The following is a 23,992-nucleotide window of genomic DNA, read 5'->3' on the forward strand; positions in this document are numbered from 1 at the left end:
CATTGCACTTGGTGATGTATGGCTTGGATGCAGCTGCTCGACCATGGAAACCCATTCCATGAAGCTCTCTGCGCACTGTTCTTGAGCTAATCTGAAGGCCACATGAAGTTTGGAGGTCTGTAGTGATTGACTCTGCAGAAAGTTGGCGACCTCTTCGCACTATGCGCGTCAGCATCCGCTGACCCCGCTCCGTCAGTTTACGTGGCCTACCACTTCGTGGCTGAGTTGCTGTCGTTCCCAAACACTTCCATTTTCTTATAATACAGCTGACAGTTGACTGTGGAATATTTAGGAGCGAGGAAATTTCACGACTGGATTTGTTGCACAGGTGGCATCCTATCACAGTTCCACGCTGGAATTCACTGAGCTCCTGAGAGCGACCCATTCTTTCACAAATGTTTGTAAAAACAGTCTGCATGCCTAGGTGCTTGAATTTATACACCTGTGGCCATGGAAGTGATTGGAACACCTGATTCCAATAATTTGGATGGGTGAGCAAATACTTTTGGCAATATAGTGTATTTTAGTTAAGATGGAAATTATTCTATTTAACTAACCATAGGGGATCTTATTTCAGGGTTAAAATTAAAAAGGTGGAAGATAAAAACAGCATGCAATATTTTTAATTTTTATTTGTAACCATTTATAAAACCCAGTTTGCTTCTCAAATAAATTATGTCTCATCCCCTACTTTGTGTTGTTCAATCAGATAAAACCCAAATAAATAAAGTTTGAGGCTGTAACATGACAAAATAGGAAAGATTTAAAGTGGTAAGAATGTTTTTGAAAGTTACTGTAAAACTGTTCTTAAATCAATATCAACACCTGAATTCATAAATAAAACACCATAAAAAATTAGGAGATGCAATAAAGAGAGCAATAAATCAAACTTTTTATTTCTTTATATAGAAAAAAATTAAGTTAAATAGTGAAACAGACCATCAAAAAAGTGGCATCTTGTTTTCAACCGATGGTCCTTAATACATTAAGCTTTGTCCCCAAAAAAAAAAAAACAATCCAACAAAGTGTAAATACTATGTTCACAGTAATAAATATTCAAAACAAAATCTTTTATATATAGACATAATATATATTTGTGTAAATATACACTATATTGCCAAAAGTATTTGCTCACCTGCCTTGACTCACATATGAGCTTAAGTGACATCCCGTTCCTAATCCATAGGGTTCAATATGACGTCGGTCCACCCTTTGCAGCTAGAACAGCTTCAACTCTTCTGGGAAGGCTGTCCACAAGGTTTAGGAGTGTGTTTATGGGAATTTTTGACCATTCTTCCAGAAGCGCATTTGTGAGGTCGCACACTGATGTTGGACGAGAAGGCCTGGCTCTCAGTCTCCGCTCTAATTCATCCCAAAGGTGTTCTATCGGGTTGAGGTCAGGACTCTGTGCAGGCCAGTCAAGTTCATCCACACCAGACTCTGTCATCCATGTCTTTATGGACCTTGCTTTGTGCACTGGTGCACAGTCATGTTGGAAGAGGAAGGGGCCAGCTCCAAACTGTTCCCACAAAGTTGGGAGCATGGAATTGTCCAAAATGTCTTGGTATGCTGAAGCATTCAGAGTTCCTTTCACTGGAACTAAGGGGCCAAGCCCAGCTCCTGAAAAACAACCCCACACCATAATCCCCCCTCCACCAAACTTTACACTTGGCACAATGCAGTCAGACAAGTACCGTTCTCCTGGCAACCGCCAAACCCAGACCCGTCCATCAGATTGCCAGATGGAGAAGCGCGATTCGTCACTCCAGAGAACGCGTCTCCACTGCTCTAGAGTCCAGTGGCGGCGTGCTTTACACCACCGCATCCGACGCTTTGCATTGCACTTGGTGATGTATGGCTTGGATGCAGCTGCTCGCCCATGGAAACCCATTCCATGAAGCTCTCTGCGCACTGTTCTTGAGCTACATGAAGTTTGGAGGTCTGTAGTGATTGACTCTGCAGAAAGTTGGCGACCTCTTCGCACTATGCGCGTCAGCATCCGCTGACCCCGCTCCGTCAGTTTACGTGGCCTACCACTTCGTGGCTGAGTTGCTGTCGTTCCCAAACACTTCCATTTTCTTATAATACAGCTGACAGTTGACTGTGGAATATTTAGGAGCGAGGAAATTTCACGACTGGATTTGTTGCACAGGTGGCATCCTATCACAGTTCCACGCTGGAATTCACTGAGCTCCTGAGAGCGACCCATTCTTTCACAAATGTTTGTAAAAACAGTCTGCATGCCTAGGTGCTTGAATTTATACACCTGTGGCCATGGAAGTGATTGGAACACCTGATTCCAATAATTTGGATGGGTGAGCAAATACTTTTGGCAATATAGTGTATATATGTATAGATAAATTCATATACAGTAAAAAGTTATATTCAAGTTTATCAAACAGAAAAAAATTGAAATAAAAATGTCAGAAAACAGAATAATGATTGCATTTTGTCATTCCCCAAGGCATCGGTAACCATGGTCATTCAGAGTCAAATAAAAAGTGATCTAAAGATTGTAGTGCATCACTGTAAAAAAGGAACAAAACAAAGGAAAGTAGTGCAAGTTTTCTTTTCTTTAGGCAGCTTAATCTTGCAAAAAAAAAAAATAAAAAATCAAAATAATCCACAAAAAAGGAATGACAACAATCAAACTGAGTTGGTTGGGAACGGCGCTCTTTTCTCCGTTCTACATGACAACAATCTGCAGGCTTGGCAGCCAAAAAAAAAAAAAAGTACAAGAAAGCTTTCAGTTGTATAAAACCATGGCAAACAATAAACAAAAGAATTATTTGGCAAATTCTTAAAGGATTTACATAACAGAAGAAAATAAATCTCAAGCGTCTTGCAGTTTGTCGTAAATCTGAGAAAACTGGATGCAATGCATAGAAATCAATCACCAGTAGCAAATAATAACCGTCGGCGGGTTGTTGACCGTCAGGCAGCATCTCTGAGATGCAGCTCAAGGCAGATAGTGTGGATGTATGTTGAAGCAGTAAAGCATGGTAGATAAATGTAGACTCTGCCCATGCTTGCACTTTTCCCAGGCTTCCTTTTCCCCTTTAGCGCTAAGGAATGGGAGCGAGGGGGGAGGCTCCCGTTTTCCCGTTAAATGCGGCTTTTTTGCACCCTGCTGAAAGCCATGGGAGTGGGTCTGGCTGTCACTAGGACATGTGTGCAGCTGCGTGTGCTTTCCATATAGTCTCAAACCTCAGCACCCAACTCAATGACCCCAGTCTCAATAATGGGCACTAGCTTATCTTCCACCTGTACCAGCAGGATGGTTTTGTTGATATGGGAGCGACTGGCTGGGTCTCGGCTACAAGGCACCCACCGGTGAATCACCTGCGGGGACAACACAGGAGGCGGGTCAGTGAGAAAAAGCAGCCTAGTAAATTCATTTTTTTCAGTGCTTTAATCCAACTGGAGATGTAAAGTTTACTTGAAGGCTACATAAAAAAAGATAATGAATTATGCCACATATGTATTTTAAGATATAAAAAGCAAACTAAACAATTTCTCAGTCTGGGTTGAGCATAAGCAACAAACCATTGACATCAGGGTAATCCTAGCATGATTAGCCTGTTTAGAAATGATCAGACATCTACTCACAAAAATCTAGTAATATTAAAGCTATAGTGTGTAATTTTAAGCGACATCTAACGTCCAGACTGCAGACCGCAGCAACATGAACATCCCCCCCCCCACCGCTTCTCCCCCCCAACAGTACGGCAAGCGTTACGGGAAAAAATGTCTTCCACAACGTCCGCATCACCTACCTTCTCAAGTGATGAGGTTTGTTTACATAGATAATTTTACAGATAGTATTCTCAGGCATAATACTGCCATCTACTGTTCAGTACCGTCTCAGTTCATCTCTCTCAACTTGCCGTAGTTACTTTCGAGCGTAATGGCCGATCTCGCAATCGCTAGTTTGTTGCCTCTGCGCTGCCGTAGCGCAAAGATGTTTGCCTCCATGGCTGCGAGACCCGCTCCTATGTAATTATAAATAACAAATTCTAAGGCAACGCAAATATTAAGGTTAAGAGGCTGAGCTCGTAGATGATGATAAATAACATAGTTATGTATAATATATTACATTTCTGACTGTATATCCCTGTAATTATTACACACTGTAGCTTTAAATAGTAACTAATATTTGGTAACAAACTATAGTAACTAATATAAACTAATATTTGGGCAAAAAGTTTAGTATTGTTGCTTTAAAAGGGAATGTGGAAGTGGAATAGATCTTTAGGGATGGTGTTGAGTTTTTCAAAACAGCAACAACAGGCTGCAAAGTGGTAATAAATGTGGAAAAAGGGCAAAGGTGATTCTCAAACCTTCCCTCCTGGTGTGAGACACACTTACATGACCTTCCATGCCCTCTAGAGGGCTCCAGTCCCTCCAGCAGGTCCGTCCTGCTCTCAGTCTCATGCTCTCGTCTGGCCACAGCAACTCCTTCCGCTTCGGTAGGTTGATATTCTCGAGCACCTGAGTCACGTCCACTATCTAAGAAGCACCAGGCAGCAGGAGACATGACTTAATGAGCGCCAACAGGGCTGGAACAGCTACCTCCTAAATAATCCACAAACCTGCACTCTGTATGAGATGTCATCTCGCCGTACTGTGGAGACCATGGGGTGGTGCTGCTGTGGATGGTGATGATGGTTATGAAGCTGGCTGAGAGGATCTGTCACAGCGCTGCATACGCCATCGTTTCCTAGGAGCCCGACCAGTGTGTGCCGTTTGCAAGGAGGGATGCTTTGGCTGGAGAGGGAGGATGATGGGCCGGCGGGGTCGGATGTGGAGCCCAGGCGGAGCTGCAGGGATGTGGGGAGTGCGCGCAGGGACAGCTGGCTGGTGGAGGAACGGCGGCAGGGCTCCAGGCCTGTAGCAGAGGTGCGCAGGGAGGAATGTCGGCTGCTGCCATAGCGGTAGGATGAGTATTGGCTGGCCATGGAGGCACGGGCTGGGGACTGACGTACTAAACTGGACTGAACAGACTGAGAGCTCTGGCTAGTACCTGGACACAGGAGAAAATACAGTCAGAAATTCCACTCGCAGTTGGAAAAGCAGCACTGCTCATATTAAAGCACAGAAAATCACCCAGAAAGTCTATCAAGGACGTGTGGAAGCAAGGAATAACTTCTGTGTAGGAAGGGACAGAGAAGCTGGTCAGAGCTGATGGGAAGTATGGTAGAGCTAATACAGAGCAATGGTGTAACAAAATGTGTTAGAGGCTAAAGAAATGTCAAGAATTTCTCATCTTATAGCAGAACCCCAAATATACAGCTGGAGATTGTATCAGTGGGGTTGTTAAAGCTGTCTGAGCCTGGGCCGTTTTCAAGCAAAGAATAAAAAAATTATTTGGAGATGTATTATTGAAAAATAACCAGAAAGATGCCTGAATAAATATGCTCGGCTAACTTTAGTGGGCTATAAAATTAAATCCAATCTAAATAGCCCAGAACCTGAGGTTTAAACAGGACGGTGTGGATATGAACAGGAAGGACAGTTCTCACCCAGAGAGTGAGGCTGGTATGAGTGCGGTAGAGCAGGTCCAGTGGATCCGCCATGCGACACAGAGCTCTGGTGAGAGTCTCCGCCCGTCCCGTTTCCGCTTCCAGACGACAAACCGCCAGCATCTGAATCCTCTATGTTCCCTCCACTGTTGCAGCCGGCACCGCAGCCTTTCCTTAACCTGCAAAAAAAAAATAATAATAATTTTTTAGTCTCTTCTTTGCTCAAAACATTTAAGCACACCTGTGATCAGAACGTCATCAAATCATGTAAGTGTGGAAAGATTTGCAAGCTAGTTTCCATAACCGTCCAATACCTGTGCCAGGTGCTGACAACGAAGTTGCGGATGTTTGCGAGGCTGATGGGTCCCCCTAGGATGTGCCCAAGCTGGTGGTGTGTGTTGCAGTAGGAGTTGGTCAGCGGGGACACGTAGATGGGATACCCAATGGGCTGGTCGCAGGACGAGTTGATCATGTTACGTAGGGCCTGCTTGGCGTTCTGGATGCTGCCCCGCTCTGGGTTTCTGTTTCTCAGGAACACCAGCTCCTGTTGCTGCCCAGCCCAGAGGCCGCGGACACATTCTTTGTTCACCTGCGACACAATCACGATGTTCTCATTAACCGACTCACAGATAGAGGGGAGCTCCCTGAATGGGTCGAACTGGTCCCACCTTGATGACGCGGAAGCTGAGGTATCTACGATTGAGCATGATGATCTTGTAATCGTTCGTGCCTTCGTCCAGTACATGGCGAAGGGCGAGGAGGGAGGGAGCATTGGACAGCACAGCACTCCTCCAGGCAGGGTCGCCCTCATGAGCAATGACCAGGTTCTGCTGGTGGGAGGAGATGGCCTCATAGAGAATCGCCGGCTCATCGTACTCATCAGGGGACGTAAAGTGGTCCTAAAGAGGAAAAAGAAACCAAAAAAATGAAGCGTCGGAAAATGAGATGGTGTTTAATTGAGGCCCCTATTAACAAACCTCAATTAGGAAAGAGTCACAGCTTTTTCTCACCTGGTGTAATTTAAGAGACATTCGGATACCAGGCACCACGACCTTCCTGAGCAGTTCCATGTCGGCGAAGATCCACTCGTCTCGCACTGACGAGATGCGGAAGTCTCCTTTAAACAATGCATGCAGTCCGTAGAGAAAAGACTCCAGGTTGCTGGGAGGGAAATCAGAAAAAGAAGAGATGGAAGTTTTAACCCCTTAGCTTCCACCGCCCAGCCCTGGCTCATTTTGACATCACATTTTAGTTCCGCATCTAACAGCTAGCTTATTTGTAAACAAAACCCAACATGTTGTACCTCTTAGAATCAGGCAATCCTAAGGAAAATGACCATCAACTCAATTGTAAAGCCAGCAGCTGTCAATCAGTGCAGAGATGATCTGTGGTGCTTCTTTAAATAACAGCTTCTATCTGACATTTATAAAATCTTTGATCATAATGAGGAAATCACAGAAACATTTATCCCTCAGTGAGCGCTCTACTGTAGGAGCGCTGTCATTGAATCAGCGGCTCTGCACCATCGTCTCTCTTCTGTGTTCACGTTGAATTTGCATGCACTTAGATGTGCACATTGCTATCACGTGCGCTTACACCAGGAAACTGTAGCCCTTTATTTATAAATGTTAAGTAAAGAATCTGTTTAAAGCATAGTAATGACCTTTACAAACTAATTAGTTACAGTTACTGGAAAGGATGGAAAAGGTGGTTGCATACTCTTAAATAGGAAGGCGCTCTGAATGCAGCTTATTTTATAATTTCATTATGGACTATTGTAGTAAATGAGGGTCTGGATACAAATTAAACCCACATTTTTAGATTTATAATTGAGTAAACTTTGTGTAGGTCTGTCACATAAAACTCTGACACTGCTGATTGGTTTATATAAGCACAACAGGCGCAGCTTTTATAGATCATTCACTTGGCAAGGTGAAGATTTATAGATAACCTGGACATGTGATGAGCTGCAATTCCCAGGGCTCTCCTTCCCAGAACGCAAAGGCCGAAGCAGAGCAGCACGAGCGACGAGTCTTTATCGCTGTTAAGTGGCTACAGGACAGAACAGACACACAGGAAACCTCTGTTATGCTTAAATGAAGGCTTTGGTTTGGAAATATCATTTCCTTCCATCAGCATCAGATTCTACTGCACTATGGTACTGGAAACATTTTCATTTGATAAAACATTTTTTAAAGGTATACCTTAGCCCTTTGAGTGTTACAATACTGGATCCAACTCAGGTAGACGCCACAAAAACTGTCTCTGGAGATGCCTGCAAGCCGGTGGTCATAATCCTCATCGATGTTGGGATTAAAGGTGGGATCCAGGTCCACATAGTTCCTCTCTCCACATCCTCGCAGGCCCTCTTTCATGGTCTCATTAGCCAGCCACTCTTCAAGCTTAGGAGAAGCGATGACGTAGTAGATGATACCCTGAACCCAGAGAGAGCCCAGAAGCTCAGATCTTTTCAGAATGTCTCCTGTTCAGAGATGTTCCTCAACATCATGAGGGGAGAACAAACCTTGACGTAGTAAGTGGTGAGGATGCGCCTCAGGTCAAACACCTGGAGCATAGAGGCGGCGCTGTTGTCAGTGATACTGTAGCCCTCTAGAACATATTTGGTGACCAGCACCTCCCAGGCCAGCCAGCGCTGACTGAAGGCGGCGTTGAAGGACAGGATGTGAGGGAGATGGCCGGGCTCGCAGCAGCAGCAGCCCTCGTCTTCTTCAACTCCTTCGGTGATGGCCTCAACCTCCCTCTGTTGGCAGTAAGTTCCTGAAGAATGCGGACAAAAAAAGAATCCATGAGTGATGCTGCATTAGTGATTTGGAAGGACAATGATGATTTCTGCCTGCCTTTTCTACAATGACACGCTATAACAAAATTAAACCCTGGTAAAAAAAACAAAAAAAAAACAGAGCAGATATGATCTGATATTTCTGCCCAATATGTCTTTAAAAGAATTAAATGATGATTAAAAAAGTCAGACAATTTTATTTCTATTGACCAGACTAGATTCTATTTCCACAAAGGACCTGTTAAAACATCTTCCTGTGAAAAACAAAAACATGTCAGGTTTACAGATTTAAGATATATGACAAGCTGGTGACTCGGTCACATGCTGTCTGCACTGATCGTGTTTCAGCAGGTTTATAAATGCAGCAGAAACCCTGGAGGGGAATGACTCAAAGTCACGCTGCCAAACGGCCAGGTGTGTTTTCCAATGCAATAAAGCATTACTTTTTATTTATCTTGTTTTGACCTAAATCTGCAGGGGAATTCATTAGCTATACTTTATTCTTCAATATTTAGAAATGGGAAGACGAGGACAGGAACATCAAATAATTTGTAGACACTTAACACAGCTGGAAAATTAACCCCGCAGTCAGATTGTGCAATCCTCAGATAAAGGCCATTGTTAGCAAGATGAATGTTAAAAGTCATGGCAGACAATCAGCAATAGACTAAATATTTGTATGGTTCGAAAAGGATGCCAGTAAAAGGCCTTGTTCATTCTTGACTTATGGTAGCACAGCTAACGCTTTTACAACGTCAATGAATAACACTGGTTCTCCCAGAAATATCCTTTGGACAAAGTAGAGATATTTGGTCTAATTAAACCTGTAAGTGGAGCTAAAAACTGTGCACAGCATGTCAGGACAAACACCACATAAAGTACCAGCCAAGGTAGGGGTGATGATATGGGCTTGTTTTAAAGCAACATGACACAAACCTTTCCGTGTGTTGAAACAAAGTCAAATGTGAGGCAAAACAAAATTTAGGCTCAAACTGGGCAAAAAAACAGAACTCTAAACTCAGAAACAGATCATTAAAATGATCAACTGTGTCAATGGTTCTGCAACCTAATGAATCATAGGGTGAACTTAAGTTTTACCTGAATACATTCTCTCTATTTTAGCTTTGTCTTTGTTTGGGAAATAGTCCGTAATTTGAGTTAAAACCCAAATAACATCAGAAAACTGTAAAAATGGGATAATTCTGATCACATTCTGATTTATAAAGCTCTAAAACCGAAATGCAGCTGTCATTGTTTTCTTTATAAGATGTTTATGTGAAAAACTGACGTGGAGGAAAACTAAGTATACTGACCTGGACCAATTAATCCATTTGCATGTGTCCATCTGGAGGGAAGACATTTATACTAAAAGGAGTTTTTAGGGGGAAAAAGAGCGTCTCCTGGGAACTACAGCCCTGATGTGACGTAGGAAGTTAAATATCCAATACTTTTGAAATAGCAGTACAAACTAATCAATTATATATTTATTAATTATTTGCTGCTTCTTCACTAAAGTAGAGCCAACATTTTTCCCGTCAGCAGTGGATGCAGACACTATAGGACTTTCTCTGGCTGATAAGTATTTTAACAATGATAGATGTAACACAAAGTATCCTCATTTATTAACCACATATTTTGCTCTAACTGCTATTTGATCATAAAATGGACCACAACTTCTGATTATACAATGAGATAAAATGGACAAAAACTTTTGAATATATAATGAGAAGGACCGCAAATATTTTCATAGCAAACAGGTCAACAAACATCCAGTGAATTTACTCTGAATTTAAATCGAACTAATGTCTGAGGCCTATTATTTGTTTCAGCTTCATGTTTTGGCCTACGAGAATACAGGTTTGGACACTGCTGGAGAAAAAGGTAACAGTAAAAAAAATGTTCCTCCTTAAAATAAGTGAAGAAATGAGGAGCTTTAATTTTTTTTAAAACACTAGTACTTCTTTCCTTTACATGTGAAAGACTCTACATACAAACTTAACCTTTAACTTCATAAAAATACAATAAATGCCTCCTTAGTTATTAAAAATGACCCTAATATTCTTCACTACAGATTTCATACCAGATATTTATCTGCTGGCCACAACACCATAAACTAAATGTCCAGGCTGACCTCTGAACTCCAGCCCTCGGAGCTGAAAGGTGACCAGGCCGTTGCCAATCTCGATGAGATGCACCAGAGCATTTAGGTAGTCAGATGCTAGGATGAAGCAGTCCCCAGTGCTGAAGTTGCCCCAGCGGCCCAGGAGGAGGTCCCCACACAGGCTGTGCTGCAGGGAGCGGGTCAGATGCTCGTAGAAGATCGAGTTCAAGTTGTTATCATCAGAGCCTGAAAAAAGGCAAAGCTCCCATTTTAGAGGCAGCAACATCAAACATGGAGGAGCAACATTTTGCTACCTTGATTACATTTATGTAGTGAGAAATTATTCCAATAAAACAATTTCAATACACTAAAATGTGTTGGCTCATTGTTAAAGCTCATCTTTGTAAAAATGAAGTTTAAAATCTGTAAATATTTTTATTCTTCTAACAGGTTTCTTCTGACTGGAAGTAATATTATCATTTAGCTGTGATCCAAGAGACCTGACTTGATTCTCATTGAAAACATATAGAGGGAGCTAAAGATTAGGGTGATGGAGATGAGGTTCTGAACCCTTAAAGAAAATAATTGATCAAATTATTTTGAGTGGAAACTTCAGCAATTATCAGGAGGGCTTGGTTGGTCTAATAACATTTAGATTTTTTCCACGATTATTAAGAAGAAGACAAATAATAGACTTACCCCTTTTTATTAAAATGTAAATAAACAGAAAATTAGTTTTTGAAAATGTTCTAATTTCATATTAGAAACAAACTTTTCTGTTGAAAAAAAAAACTATTTTTAATCTCCATTTGCTGGGTTTAAAATTGACAGACTATTGTTATGGATCAAAACTACAACTTCCCTGTTCCAAACTACAAATCCCATACAAGAGCATCAAATTTAAAATGTTTTGTGACACAGCCAGTACCCCTGACATCACATCCTGAACCGTTTCTTTAAAAAAACGTCTTTTTTAAATCCACAGAGACATCCCATCCATTTCCTCTCTCTTCTTCTGAACCTCAGTCTGGATGCAACGGAGAGACCTGAAATTCCAGCTGGACACCAGGTTACACGTGGTGCAATCTCTGGAACCGCAGTTAATTTGTACTGGCAAATAGCACTACATCCCTCTTCAAAAGAGCCCTGAGCTGAAAATCCAGCACAGCCCTGCTGGGGTGCCTATTCTGATACAACAGAGGATGAGTTTTTTTTATAAATCTCCGCCTGTCAATAGACCAAGATAGCATCCGATTTTATGTCCTGGCCAGACATCCTTTATCCCTATGGACCGTGAGTGGTTCTGACACACAAACCGCTGAGTCACTGCCTGCCTTCCTGAGCTGTGGAGTGTAGCAACAACCCCGCTGGGCTGAGGGCGTCGTGAGTGACTCTCTTAAAAACCATGTAAGTACCCAAAAGTTAAGATCCTACAAATACCACCTTTGCTGTATATGGACTGACTCCGAGTTTCCCAGAGTGACCAAGGCAGACATGACACTGATCCGCTAGAATGGATCTGCCGCCAAAAACAGCTGCTAAAAACAGGACCGGACCAAAGCCCATCCTCTCTCCTCTCATGGGGCAGCAACAAGTTAAGGATCTATATTATTTATTGGGTACCTTGCCTGGGCGATTGGAATTGGATGCAGATTGGTTTACTAAAAGGATCTCCTGAACTATTTTTGCTCAGGTTTATGACAAACATTGAAATTGTGTGTTTAGTTGTGTTGTCATCTTCTTGGGTGTGTTTTGTGATTGACACTAGAGTTTCTAAGATCAGCTGCAAAGGACAGGTGGAGTCATACTGTGCCGCTTCCACATCCAGTTGGACAAAAGGGGCAAGAAACCTTGTTGGAGGGAAAAACCAGGGCCAATAAAATAGCAAAACAGGCGATTAATGGGTCCTTCAGCTGCATAATGACCCAAAACGCATATATTTACTTGCAATCTCAGAATTTAGACCTATAGAAATGGATAGGGTGAGCTGAACAGAATTGGGAATGAAAGAACAGCCTCAGTCTGGTTTAGAGATTGCACAAAGCTGAATGATCAAACAGTGCCACCTCTGCATGCTCCAACCTTGTACGAGGTTGAAGCTTAAAGCTAACTAATATTTTATCCCTAAAAAAGGCTGTAAAGTTTTGACAACAAGGGATTAGTAATCAGAACAAAAGTAGTCAAGTATGTTAGATTTTTTTTCCCCACTAACACAAATGTACTGAAATACTGTCGATCTAGGTGTCTGTACCAGATGAACACAACTCACCTGGATTTCTGTCCAGCTGAGACGCTAGCCGAGTATTTGAGTGATCAACTCTCTTAGTGCTGGAAACACATAAAATCAACAATTTTAGAAACACTTGGATGGATATAAGCAATCATTCACAGACAGAATGTAGTCTTCTAGTGTTGCATACTTGTAGTCTCGTTCCCAGAATTTCACGGGTCGAACATAGGAGGTGATAAAGATGGCGCTGCCAAGGAAGGGGTTGAGGGGAGTGGAGAAGACTGCAGACACTACAGCCTGGACGAACAACATGGCGGAATCTGGAAGCTCTAGTTAAAGTTATTAGGTAACAGCATGTGATGTGCATAAGAGATTAGCTTGATTAGAATAGACTTCATGTTTGAGATATGTGGCAAAAAGATACGAGGCACTGCAAAGGGCTGAGCAAAGGCATGGAAGGCTGAGCCCCATGTGATCTGCCACGGGGCAATATAGGTGTAAACAAAGTGTAGCTTGTAAAACAGCTCCCACAACTGTAAACAAAACAAAACAAAATCAGAGAGACAAAAAGGAGGAGAAAGAAATGCTGTAAACTTCAACTGCATTAAAAACCACATTTAACCATTTCTGCACAGACTTCTACAGTCAGAGCGTGTCATATGGTAGAATACTCTCACCTTGCTGAAAACAATGGACATGAGGAAGAGGTCCAGCAGCAGCGTCTCGGACAGATGGCGGTAATCGAAGGTGAAAAACAGGACAGTGAAGAGAATGGTCACATACTGGTAGGTGGGGCTGCTGTAGCAGGAGCGAAGCAGCTTCAGGCCGGCTATCGTAATCATCAGAGCGCCGACCCTGGGATGGCAGAAATTATTTAAGAGCCTTGAGTTATTTCATTTTTTCAATAGCAAAAAAACTTTTAACTAGATTAAACTTATTTATCTGGGGAGAGAAATCTGCTGCTTTAGACACATAATCGTTCTAAACTGTACCTGCCGTATATTGCCATCAGTAATGTGATGGGTATGTTACTTTAACTTGACATAAACTCCTATCATTTCGATACTAATTCAACTGACCATCTGAAATGAGGTTTTTCTCCTCTGACTGCTTTAAAGGGCTTAGTCAATTAATAGTCGATTTAATGAGACAGTAAGGGATGCTATCAATTCTTCTTTTAAGTTTTAAGCATTTACCATTCTGAGGTGAGTCAAACACTGAAATATTTGGTGAGAGATTAAGTCCTTAGAGGTTCATTGGAGTAATATTTGCATCAGTTTGGTATATACATTTAAGAACAGCACTCATTTGGGGACAGAAGGGGAATTTTGTGGCATCACTTCCGAAAAAACAAATGGTCTATTTCTATAGTGTCCAAATTGCTATGGAGGACCAGCACTTGTCAGGCTGAACCCAAGGTGAAACTTTTTAGACATCTTGAATGGGTGAGAAGATAAATATGGGTCCTAATCCAGCTGACGGGCCATTGGCTAAAATATACCAGTTTCAGTTACATGTCATATTTTGATGCCAGGAACAGGAAGTCGTGACCTTTCATCAAATGGAAAGAGAGAATAATTTGATATTTGTTTTGCTTTCTATGTACTCATGTGTCCTCTACCAACTCAATTAAACTCTTATTCTTGTGATTTGATGCTACTCCAATGAATCTTTGATCATTTCATCAATCTTTACTCATATTGCCAATTCCAGTAGAAATAGTTTGGTCATAGCGAACACAGACGAAAGTAAAGATAAAAGGACATTAATAAAATGCAGCCTGCTCACTCAGTGTCAAGTTTTTTTGGACTGGCAAGTTCCCTGGCGCTTCCACTCAGCTCATTAAGGATGACCAAAGGATAGAGAACATTTTTCTCTACAAACAGCAGCCAAACGTGGAGCTTCTCGAACCACATAACATGAGCTGCATCTAAGGAGAGAGGACAGGTTTAGAGTTTAGTCGAGCTGGACGTCAGGGAGACCTAAAATGCTGCATTCAATGAGCCAACTGACGGCGGACATCAGTACTACATGTCATATTTAAACTTCAAACCTCAATATGTTTTATTTTGATTTTATAACCACAAAGTGGCAAAAAAAATAGCAAATAGGAAGGAAAATGGTACATTTAAAATGCCTCTCCAGGATAAAAAGACCCACCATTGCATACTCTCATTAATTGACATATCATGGATTATAGTGATTAACAGACTTGGATGATAAATTATGTTAATTCAATAAAGAGGTCTGTTTTTCATATTTTAACCATTTTTAAAAATAGTAATAGCCAGTTTTTAAGAAAATTATTTGACAAACATTTTAAAATTTGAAAAAGAATGTTTAAAACTATTTACACCCATGAAAATAATCTTGGCTTTGTTGCAATAACGTTTTTCCAAGAGGTTTTCCTTTTTTATTGTTCATTTGGAGAACTAACTTGTGTGAGGAGGTCAAAGTTTATCTCCCTACATGATTCTCCATCACATTTAGGACTCTGCTTCAATTATGATTAAATGTTAACATTAACATTTGCTGAACATAGATCCCATATACCTAGTGGATTGATTACTAGAAAAAAAAAAAAACATTTCCATCTGCATCTGCCATTTGGCAGAGTAATTCTTGTTAGTTTTAGGAAGACTCCCCAGGAGGTTTGACCTCCTTACACCAAGCATAGTACCGGCATAGAGATCTTTATGCAGAGTCCTTCTATAATCAGCAGCCCAGTTGTTGCAGTCCAAGCAGTTATTTGATAAATTAATACTGTATACAGTGCATACATTGCAAGTTCTTGATTAATGATATTATCCACTAATCATTAATTGATAAGCAGCCTTTTCCTTCAAAACCACAATGTATTGTGCCAGTGGATTTAAACATTAACTGCATGTTTTCTTTCACATAAACATTTTTATAAGGTAAAACAAAACAGGAACCGATTAGGTTATTGAATACATATAGAGAAACTCTTATTATTTCCAATGCACAAAGATACACAAATATAATAAAAAAAGGATGATATTTAATGAGTTTATCTAGTGTTTATATTTACAGATGGAACACATTAAGTTAATTCTCCTGAAAACACCTGAGGCCACCTCAGAATGAACAGCGGCCCCCTCTAGTGGATGTCAGTAACACTACATTCCTTTTAACTGGACATTATTAATTGGTCAGATGGAATACATTTTTTTCTAGTAAACCACTAAATCAACATTTGATTCTAAGTCAGTTCTTTGGATTATTTTAATATTAATCTATTTGGAATGTAAACAAACTGCAACTCAAATTTAAACCATTTCATTGAAGCTTTAAGCATGTCTGTAAGTTTTTTTGTAGTAAGGAAAGGTGAAAAATCAGCCCATGTCTAAACTAACAGATATTTTTCTCATTAAAGCTTCATAGCAGCTTCCCTTCCCAGTCTCTGCTGAGGAAAAGCCTCCCCACACGATGATGCCACCCCACCTACGCTATAACAGGTGTGAGACCTCGAGAAGAGAATCCTGTATAAACAAATGATTAAGAATAATAAAAATTAGCCATTTAAAAGCAACTGGTTGTGTTGGATTTTATTTAAGGGTCATCGGAACAAAAAAGCTCTGATTAAAAAAAAGCAGCCCACTTTTCGGATTCTTATCCATAAGCAATTTTATAAAACATGTATAATCTTTTAATTCGTTTTACAATATTTGCTACTTTGTGATGGGGATTCACATCAAAGTGCTATACACCTCACTTAAATGTATAATATGATAAACAGAAAAAAAGGGTTAGGGCTGGGCAATTTGTCTTTAAAATCAAAAAAAGTATTAAAAGAAAGAAACTGAATCAAATCTTAGTCCAGCTAAGTACAGCTGTGAATGAAAATGAGATGATTCATAAAAGTAGAGTTATATTCCAGCATAACCCATCTTGACTAATCTTCTATCTCCTCTGAAGTCTTGATATTCTTAATCCTGCCCAGCCCTAGCATGAGTTAGGATGGATTGTGTGTTTACCTCTGACTTCAAACTGATAGTACTCCTTTGTTTTGAGCAACGGGTGAGAGAAGCAGTACCAGGGCAACTGCTTACGGACTTGTGGGAGCAGGTAGTGGGTCAGCAGTCCCACCGTCCCCAGCAGAGCGTACAGAACATAACTGAGAAAAGGCTATAAAAACAAAGACAACACAAGGCAATTTTTAAATCAAACAGTAACATTTCTGAAGCTAAAAACCTCTTCAGAAAAGGACGTTTGCTTTTTTTCCTCTTATAGGTTCTCCTAACACAAACAGAATCCTATTAAATCATTAACTCTGGCATAATAATTGACTTTGCAGGCATTTGTAGTTGTAAGAGCTAATATTATTACTGTACCTGTAGTGCTATGAACACTGTGCTGACATGTATGGCAAAGTAAAGGACAGCAATGACCACACAGACAATCAGGTCCGACTGCAGGCGCTCATTCTACACATTTGAAAAGAAACATCCGGCATGAGATGAGAAATCGGTATTAACAGATGTCATGCAGCTGATGTAAACCTAATAGGTTAAAAGACAGGATGCTTAACTCACCACCGAAGCCCTCAGCTTGTCAGGCAGAGGGTCCTGCACCTCAGAAAGGGGATCCTCTGGGTTCTTGTCTCTTAAATTTGGTAAAATCTTGGACTGTATCAGTGAGCTGTGAAGTTAGAAGAATAAACACCCTGTTTAAACACCATAGTGATCTGAAGCTTGATTATTAAATAAAGTTTTCTCCAAGATAATCTTTTTAACTGATCTGTAAAAAAACACAAAAATCCAACGTAAAGATTCTACTTAAGTCTAAATGGAGCAGATAAACTCCAAAGACGTTTTTTTCTCTTGCAGAAATCCATCAAATATAGCTTCCATGAAAGCCTTTTTATTGCATCAAAATCTCACAAATATCTTTGCTTCAATTCCCACATATTTTTCGCTTACAAATATCCTACTAATTGGACTTTAAAATATCCCTAGCAATATAAATAAAGTCATTTACATACAAGTTTATAGACATAAAATCTGAAGCAGTAGTTTGTTGAAATTCACAGCAATGCTTATCATGTTAACTGTTCTTTTTTTTGTTTTGATTTGTTTATTTGTCTGCAGATAAAATAAACAGAATAGGTTGTTATCCATTTGCCATTTTCTCCATTTCTTACCCTCATAATCCAGTAATTTTAGAGAAAACATTTTCAGGCGCTAAACAGGGAATTTTATGACCATTATTTTTAATCTGAAATAATAAAGTTCACATTTTTTGTGAGGTTTTTGCTTAATTACTGCTCTAAATAGATGTTCCTTCAGCAAAAAGATATATTTTAGAGTCTATACTCTATTACCAAAAATAGTTGATGATTATTTTTATAATCCATTAATAACTTTTATTCTGATTAATCTTTTCAGCTTGACAACACAATCATACTTTGGCTTTATTATAAAAAAGTCTTAGTAAAGACAAAAATACACATATTATTAAACTGCTTCCTTAGCCTGATGAAATAATGTAAGTGGTCTTGTGTTTTAGTTCTCATTTTGGTTGATGCAAAACCTAACTGCCCAGCAGGCTGACTTCTAGTATTATAGCAATGAAAGAAGCCAGATGTTTTAAAATAAAATAAAAAAAAACATAGTTGATGTGAGAATAGGGCTTACATGAGGACAGAAGGGTCGCTGCTTTGCCTGCTCAGGTGGTAAGAAACCGCCACCAAGAGCCCACAGAAGACAGAAAACAACACAGGGATATGATGCGGCTCCCAGGTCTCCTGCAGCAAAACAAGATTTGAATTTGTATCAACACAAAGCTTCAAAACAAAACATCTTCCTGGATGGTGAACTAATTTAAGAAAGAAAGGAAACCAGCCAACACGCGACTATGTTTTCACTGTCGTATTCAGCTCTTACCTTAAGAGCTCCATAGCAGAAGCCGTAAAGCAGAGCAACAGTGACAACACTGCGCAGGATGCTGTACAGCGCCGACAGGAGACTCGTACAGGCTGCAGAAAAAGAAGACGGGCCGCAGTGAGACGATCTGAACAGACAGGAACTGTGTCGGAGCGCTGAGATATTACAGTGTCATAAAGTGTGTGAGGACGTTTGCCATCATCCTGCAGAGGTCAAAGACTTATCTACTGCTGCTCACCATTGCCCCCGAACACATGGATGTCCAGCTGCTCAAAGAAGTACATGACGAATGTGTTGACTTGTGGCAGTAGCCCCACGAAGAACACGATGGGAAAACACAGAGTGAAGACTGCAGGGAGACGCATACAAGGTGACTTTGACTTTTAACACATCTTTAAGAAGAGAAAATGTTGAATAGCAAAAAAGCTGATTTCCTATCTTATGAAGGATTGCATTTTACATCAACACTGAATACAATCCCCAGAAGGAAGTGCACCTACATATAACAAGGTCTCTGGCGGACGCCAGCAGTAGTGAGCTGGTGAGAGCGACTCCATACAGGGTGAAGCGGGGTGAGGTGATCCTCAGACTGCCGTGGTGCAGCAGCCAAATGAGGCCGCAGCACAGGCAGAAGTAGACAGGCCGGCTGTACGCTATGATACGATTGTGACCCTGCAGACACGAGGAGGCAATGACATTCTTAGACCATAACAGATTTCAAACTATAGTTAAGTAAACTGGCTTCTCAGAGCCATGCATAACTGTTCCCTAATTCTGTCATGTTTTTTATTAGAAAATTTAAGATAAGTGCAGAACTGTAAAGTACAAAAAATTATTTCACACGTTTCAGTATTATATCTACTAAATGTTACCTTCCTTTTTTATTCTGCTCCCTTTAAGCTAATGCCCTTAAATAAAAAACAAACATTATTTACCAACCAGCATTGTTGGTAAATAAAGTGCAGTGTTGTAATAGTGTTGATCTGTTCCCTATAAATACAGTTAAATGTTAATGACTACCTATACAATTAATCCAAAGGAAAAAAAAGGTGACCTCTGAGGAATCGGAGCCCCTTAGACCTGTCCCAAGGGATAAAAAGCAGCAGCATTGGGTGTAATGTTTCACTGTGGATGAAGTAGGCCGGCTGTGCAAGCCTCCATCGGACGTTATGACCTGCTCTGCTTTCTACCAGTTCCAAAAGAATGTGTTCATTTTCTACAGTATCTATTCACTTTCTGTTATCATTAAAGGGGGAACATCCAAAGTCCTGAATGTGAGCCCAGGGAAAACAAACGGGGACAACACCAGCGGGTAAAGGGAGAGAAAGTAAGATACAGAAAAAAAAAGAGAGCCTAAACTCTCAGCAGCTATTTAAAGCTTGTGCCTGCAGCTGAGTAAGAGCTGCATTAATAAAAGACGGTGTTTCAGAGCAGCCTACTGACGCAAAGGGGCAGGGGGAGGGGGGGACTCGGAGGAAAAGCGGCATCATTTTCCAGAGGCCAAAACTGTACTGAAAGATAACTTCATATTGCAGAAATGATAAACGGGGTTGTTTTTAATTCTTCATGGTAACTGATTCATTTTAGAGAGCTCGGGAAATGAGCCTAATTCATGAATTCATCCCCAGAGTCTTAAGTAGTGGAAAATAAATGGGTAATAATTACGTACATGTCTGGGAGAGGAGGAGTCTGGCTGAACACTCTGCAAAAGAAAGAAGGAGGAGTGTTAAATCTAGAGGAATGTTGATGCATTGTGAGCAAACATGTATTTTTTGGTATTTCTAAACAGTTCTGACAGAGGAAGAAAAGACAACACTTCTGAGCAACGCAGACGCTCCCTAAGGGAATGCTGTGCTTTCATGTTTTTCCCCGTGCGTCAAAGCGAATGAGAGCAACGTTTGAACTGCTTACTTCAAAAAGTGGCTCTCTGTTTCACGTTTTAAGGTCAGGTCGATGTTACGCTGCCGTGTGGAGCGCTCACCTTCAGCAGGGAATACTGGCAACTTGCAATGACGAGGCAGAACTGAAAGACCCAGATGTCAGTGAAGAAACCGTGGACGAGCAGCACAGAGCCCAGGAAGGCCACAAGGACGGCCAGGACCACGGCAAGCACGTTTTCTAAGACTTCGCGATTCCTGAAGGAGCAACAGATATGTACAGTTTTCTATTTTAAAAAAAGTTAGTATGTTAGAGAAAACGGAACAAAACAAGGAAAACAGCAAACATAAAATCATGGATCAGTGAGCTGAAAGAGGTAAAAAGTCTGAGTTTAAGCTGCCAACCATGAAAATGTCATTCAACTGACATTATGAAGAAAAAGGATACTTGTTGGAACACAACTAGAAGCAATAATGGTGCTTTGAAAATATTTTATTATATGCTTAATAAAAAAAAGTCATAAACATTAAATAACAGGAAAAGCCAAGTAGATAAAAAAGCTGCATCTAATTTCAGAATTATTATGTTCTCCCTCGAATGCATCGAATGCTGCCCTCTGGGAAGAGGCTACGCAGCATTCGATGCAGAAACAGCATATTCTGAAACGGCTTCTTCCCTGCTGCCATCAGACAGCTGAACTGTTGAAAAAACTCATGTCACAGACTCTGCATCACACTGACAACACCAAACCAAAAACCCACATAATTGCACCATATATATTTAATGCTTTTTTTTTTTGCACCATTTTTTCTCCCCTACTGTTTACATTTGATGACTGCTGCGCTTTAAAAAAATGGAAATGTCATGAGTGCTGGACAAAACGAAATCTAGTTTTGTCTAAACTCTGCGTATGCAAAATGTTTTCTAAGTCTAAGACTGAGGAGGATGGGTGTAATGGAGTGTGGTTTGAATCAGAGAGCTGTTAGCTAACTCAGCTGCTGTCCAGCTTGAAACTGTTTCATCACAGCTTTCCTGTTAATGTTCTTCCTTCAGAAAACAGCATAGGTTATTTCACATTCCATCTCGCCAAGCAGTGGGCATTGAAATAAAATAAGAGATGTTAGGTTTCCACTTTTTAAATCACTCCACAGAAACCTAGCAGGCTAACAACTAGCTTTCATCCAAAAGCTAAGCTTATAGATAACCTTATATTGACCATCTGGCGGACTGTGTCTTCGAAGAGTTTTCAAGCATTGGATGCTGAGCGTTTTGACCTTTAAATCGTTAATACCCATTCAAAGCGCCGAATTATAAGATCTGAAATTTTGCAGCTTGAAGCAGTGCGAGAGCCAATCACAGAAGCTGATTTGGGAGCTGGCAAGAAGACAGACACTGCATCCAAGCTGTGATTTCTGTTCCTGCAGAGCTGTCAGCATAAAACAAGTCAAAAATATATAAAACTAGCACACACTGGATTTACAGAAAAGGCCATGAGAATGTATATTTTTATGCACAAAGTAAAGAAAGTGTACTCTGATGACTCCACTATCATATTTTGTAACTGAATTATGGTGAAACAGTTTATATATATCTACATTCATTTAAAATCTCAAAACAATTTTTTTTAACCTTTATTTAAAAGTAGGATCAAAATCCTGATGAGCTAACTGTTTTTTTCTCCCTTAAAAGCATCTTAAAACTATTCTTTTGTCAAACTTATCAGAGCAAATAAATCAAAGCTACTCTCTCCATTGCACACTCAGATGGGTCTGAGCAGGTCTCAGCATGAGACCTCGCTGAGGTCGTCAAAAAACTTTGAGGTTGTGCATCCATTTTCAATGTGCACATGGGTGCTGGACGCCTTTTTGAAGCATTCAAAATCCGCTTGATGTGAACAAATAATAACATAAAATAGATTATACTTCACAGATATCCTCTAGGTAAGGGAAACAGTTCAAATTCACATAGGGCATATATCTTACCTGCCTTTACTGATGTATTGAAAAAAGTATATCTATAATTTTTTTCCCAGCACACCCCTTTCATCAGATCCCACATTCTGAGAACCAATATGCTGGTTCCTGTTTATTAAAAATTGATGTACAGATATGGTTTTTATCCATTTTCATTTCCAGACTTTATTCAGTGACGTTCTCCTGTAATTTTGTGAGTCTAACCAAGCCAACTAATATTGGCCCAGAGATTAAAATCTGAATCAGGCAACCTACATGGCAATAAAGGCAAATGATTAACATCCAATACAGACCAGTGGGGGGTTTTATCCGAAAATAAATAAAATAAGCCTCCATCTCATTTTTAACATCATTAAACAGGACTATGTCACCCTCAGATAAAGGTTTGCAACTTTTACTTTACAGATAGGCAAAGACTTTAAAAACCCATTGTAAAGCATAAGAAGAAAAAGATGACAGTGTAATCTTTTCTGGCTTACCTGTCGAACAGCGCCAGCAGGGTAAGCCGGTCAAAATGAAGCCCTACCCACAAGTAAGGGAGAAGCCACAGGCGGTAGTACTGTTTAGCTTTGCCAGCAGGAGCAGAGGGTGCAGCGTTCTCTTGTCCCAACGGAGCATCTTGCAGCTCTGGGCTTAGGTCTCCGTCTTGCTGCTCCAATAGCTCTGGGTCCATCGTCAGCAGGCGATTTAGACGGATCTGACGGAGGAAGAACTGTCTTATATTCAGTTAAACTTCCCTATGGCAAAATCTGACCAATAAAACAAACTCAGGGAGGACTCCTTCCTTCCCTTCATGTTAGACCATCCAAAGATGAGGTAGAGAAAGCTATGAAACCAACAACTTCCACCGGTGAATTATGGTAAATTGTTTTGGTCTCACATAACCAGGAAATCTCTTAGGTTGGTAACTCACCAGGTCATGAGGGTAGAAGCGAACTGAGGTAGAACTGGAGAGGTGGGAGTCCGTTTCCCTGCACAGCATTAAGACCAAAACACCAAATGAAGAAACGCATCTGTGCACTGATTCAAATCCTAATCTTGTGAAAACATCAAACTAAGGAGGCAGTCACTGGATGCTCTTGGAAAGCACAACTAATTAAAATTAAAAAGTCTCAGTTAGATACCAACCACATATTGTTGGAGGCTCGTCTGGTTGCAGGTTCAAAATTGACCAAGGACATGTCACATCCGCCAGCCTCATATAGGGAGGGAGTGAGCTTTCCTAAGGAGACACAACAGAAGAACACAGTCAGTCCGTGGGACACTGAAGCAGAACACAATAATAAACAAATTATTTTGTTAAGCTCTTTGTTTACATGCAGAAAATTAAATGGCTTTGGAAACATTCTGCAATGTGGACATCGGAGCTAACAAGGCCACAGAGATGGAGCTTCTCCTCCCTAAGAAGCTGTCATTGCTAAGGCGTCTTGAGAGGCATTAGACTGCCCTCAATATATGCTCCTTTCTTAGTTCATCTTCAACCGGGACAAAGAGGAATTAGAACAATATCATTTTATTGCGTGCAGAAAAGGGGTCCCAATAACTGGAAGGAGATCATTGCATCATGTCCTCTTCTTGGAAT

General features: G+C 40.6%; 1 protein-coding gene across 1 annotated transcript in view; it reads right to left on the minus strand.

Annotated features, from left to right (window-relative positions):
• Positions 1-2,349: 2,349 nt before the first annotated feature.
• pcnx1 (pecanex 1) overlaps positions 2,350-23,992 on the minus strand; it is a 44,766-nt gene continuing 23,123 nt past the window's right edge. Inside the window, exons 9-36 of the mRNA XM_038274892.1 lie at positions 23,539-23,632; positions 23,324-23,381; positions 22,890-23,107; positions 20,541-20,694; positions 20,229-20,261; positions 19,060-19,231; positions 18,798-18,908; positions 18,560-18,651; positions 18,311-18,420; positions 17,210-17,315; positions 17,009-17,101; positions 16,652-16,802; positions 14,442-14,583; positions 13,331-13,508; positions 13,078-13,186; positions 12,844-12,973; positions 12,693-12,751; positions 10,454-10,669; positions 8,047-8,300; positions 7,727-7,957; positions 7,474-7,574; positions 6,533-6,683; positions 6,191-6,421; positions 5,837-6,111; positions 5,523-5,701; positions 4,593-5,023; positions 4,369-4,509; positions 2,350-3,342 (exon numbers count right to left, since the gene is read on the minus strand). Of these exons, the coding sequence (XP_038130820.1) occupies positions 3,202-3,342; positions 4,369-4,509; positions 4,593-5,023; positions 5,523-5,701; positions 5,837-6,111; positions 6,191-6,421; positions 6,533-6,683; positions 7,474-7,574; positions 7,727-7,957; positions 8,047-8,300; positions 10,454-10,669; positions 12,693-12,751; positions 12,844-12,973; positions 13,078-13,186; positions 13,331-13,508; positions 14,442-14,583; positions 16,652-16,802; positions 17,009-17,101; positions 17,210-17,315; positions 18,311-18,420; positions 18,560-18,651; positions 18,798-18,908; positions 19,060-19,231; positions 20,229-20,261; positions 20,541-20,694; positions 22,890-23,107; positions 23,324-23,381; positions 23,539-23,632 (4,361 nt within the window). The 3' untranslated portion in view covers positions 2,350-3,201. The remainder of the gene's footprint in view (positions 3,343-4,368; positions 4,510-4,592; positions 5,024-5,522; positions 5,702-5,836; positions 6,112-6,190; positions 6,422-6,532; positions 6,684-7,473; positions 7,575-7,726; positions 7,958-8,046; positions 8,301-10,453; positions 10,670-12,692; positions 12,752-12,843; positions 12,974-13,077; positions 13,187-13,330; positions 13,509-14,441; positions 14,584-16,651; positions 16,803-17,008; positions 17,102-17,209; positions 17,316-18,310; positions 18,421-18,559; positions 18,652-18,797; positions 18,909-19,059; positions 19,232-20,228; positions 20,262-20,540; positions 20,695-22,889; positions 23,108-23,323; positions 23,382-23,538; positions 23,633-23,992) is intronic.

The sequence above is a fragment of the Cyprinodon tularosa genome, unplaced genomic scaffold (assembly GCF_016077235.1).
Source record: "Cyprinodon tularosa strain WSP-4 unplaced genomic scaffold, ASM1607723v1 ctg939, whole genome shotgun sequence".
Classification (NCBI taxonomy): domain Eukaryota; kingdom Metazoa; phylum Chordata; class Actinopteri; order Cyprinodontiformes; family Cyprinodontidae; genus Cyprinodon; species Cyprinodon tularosa.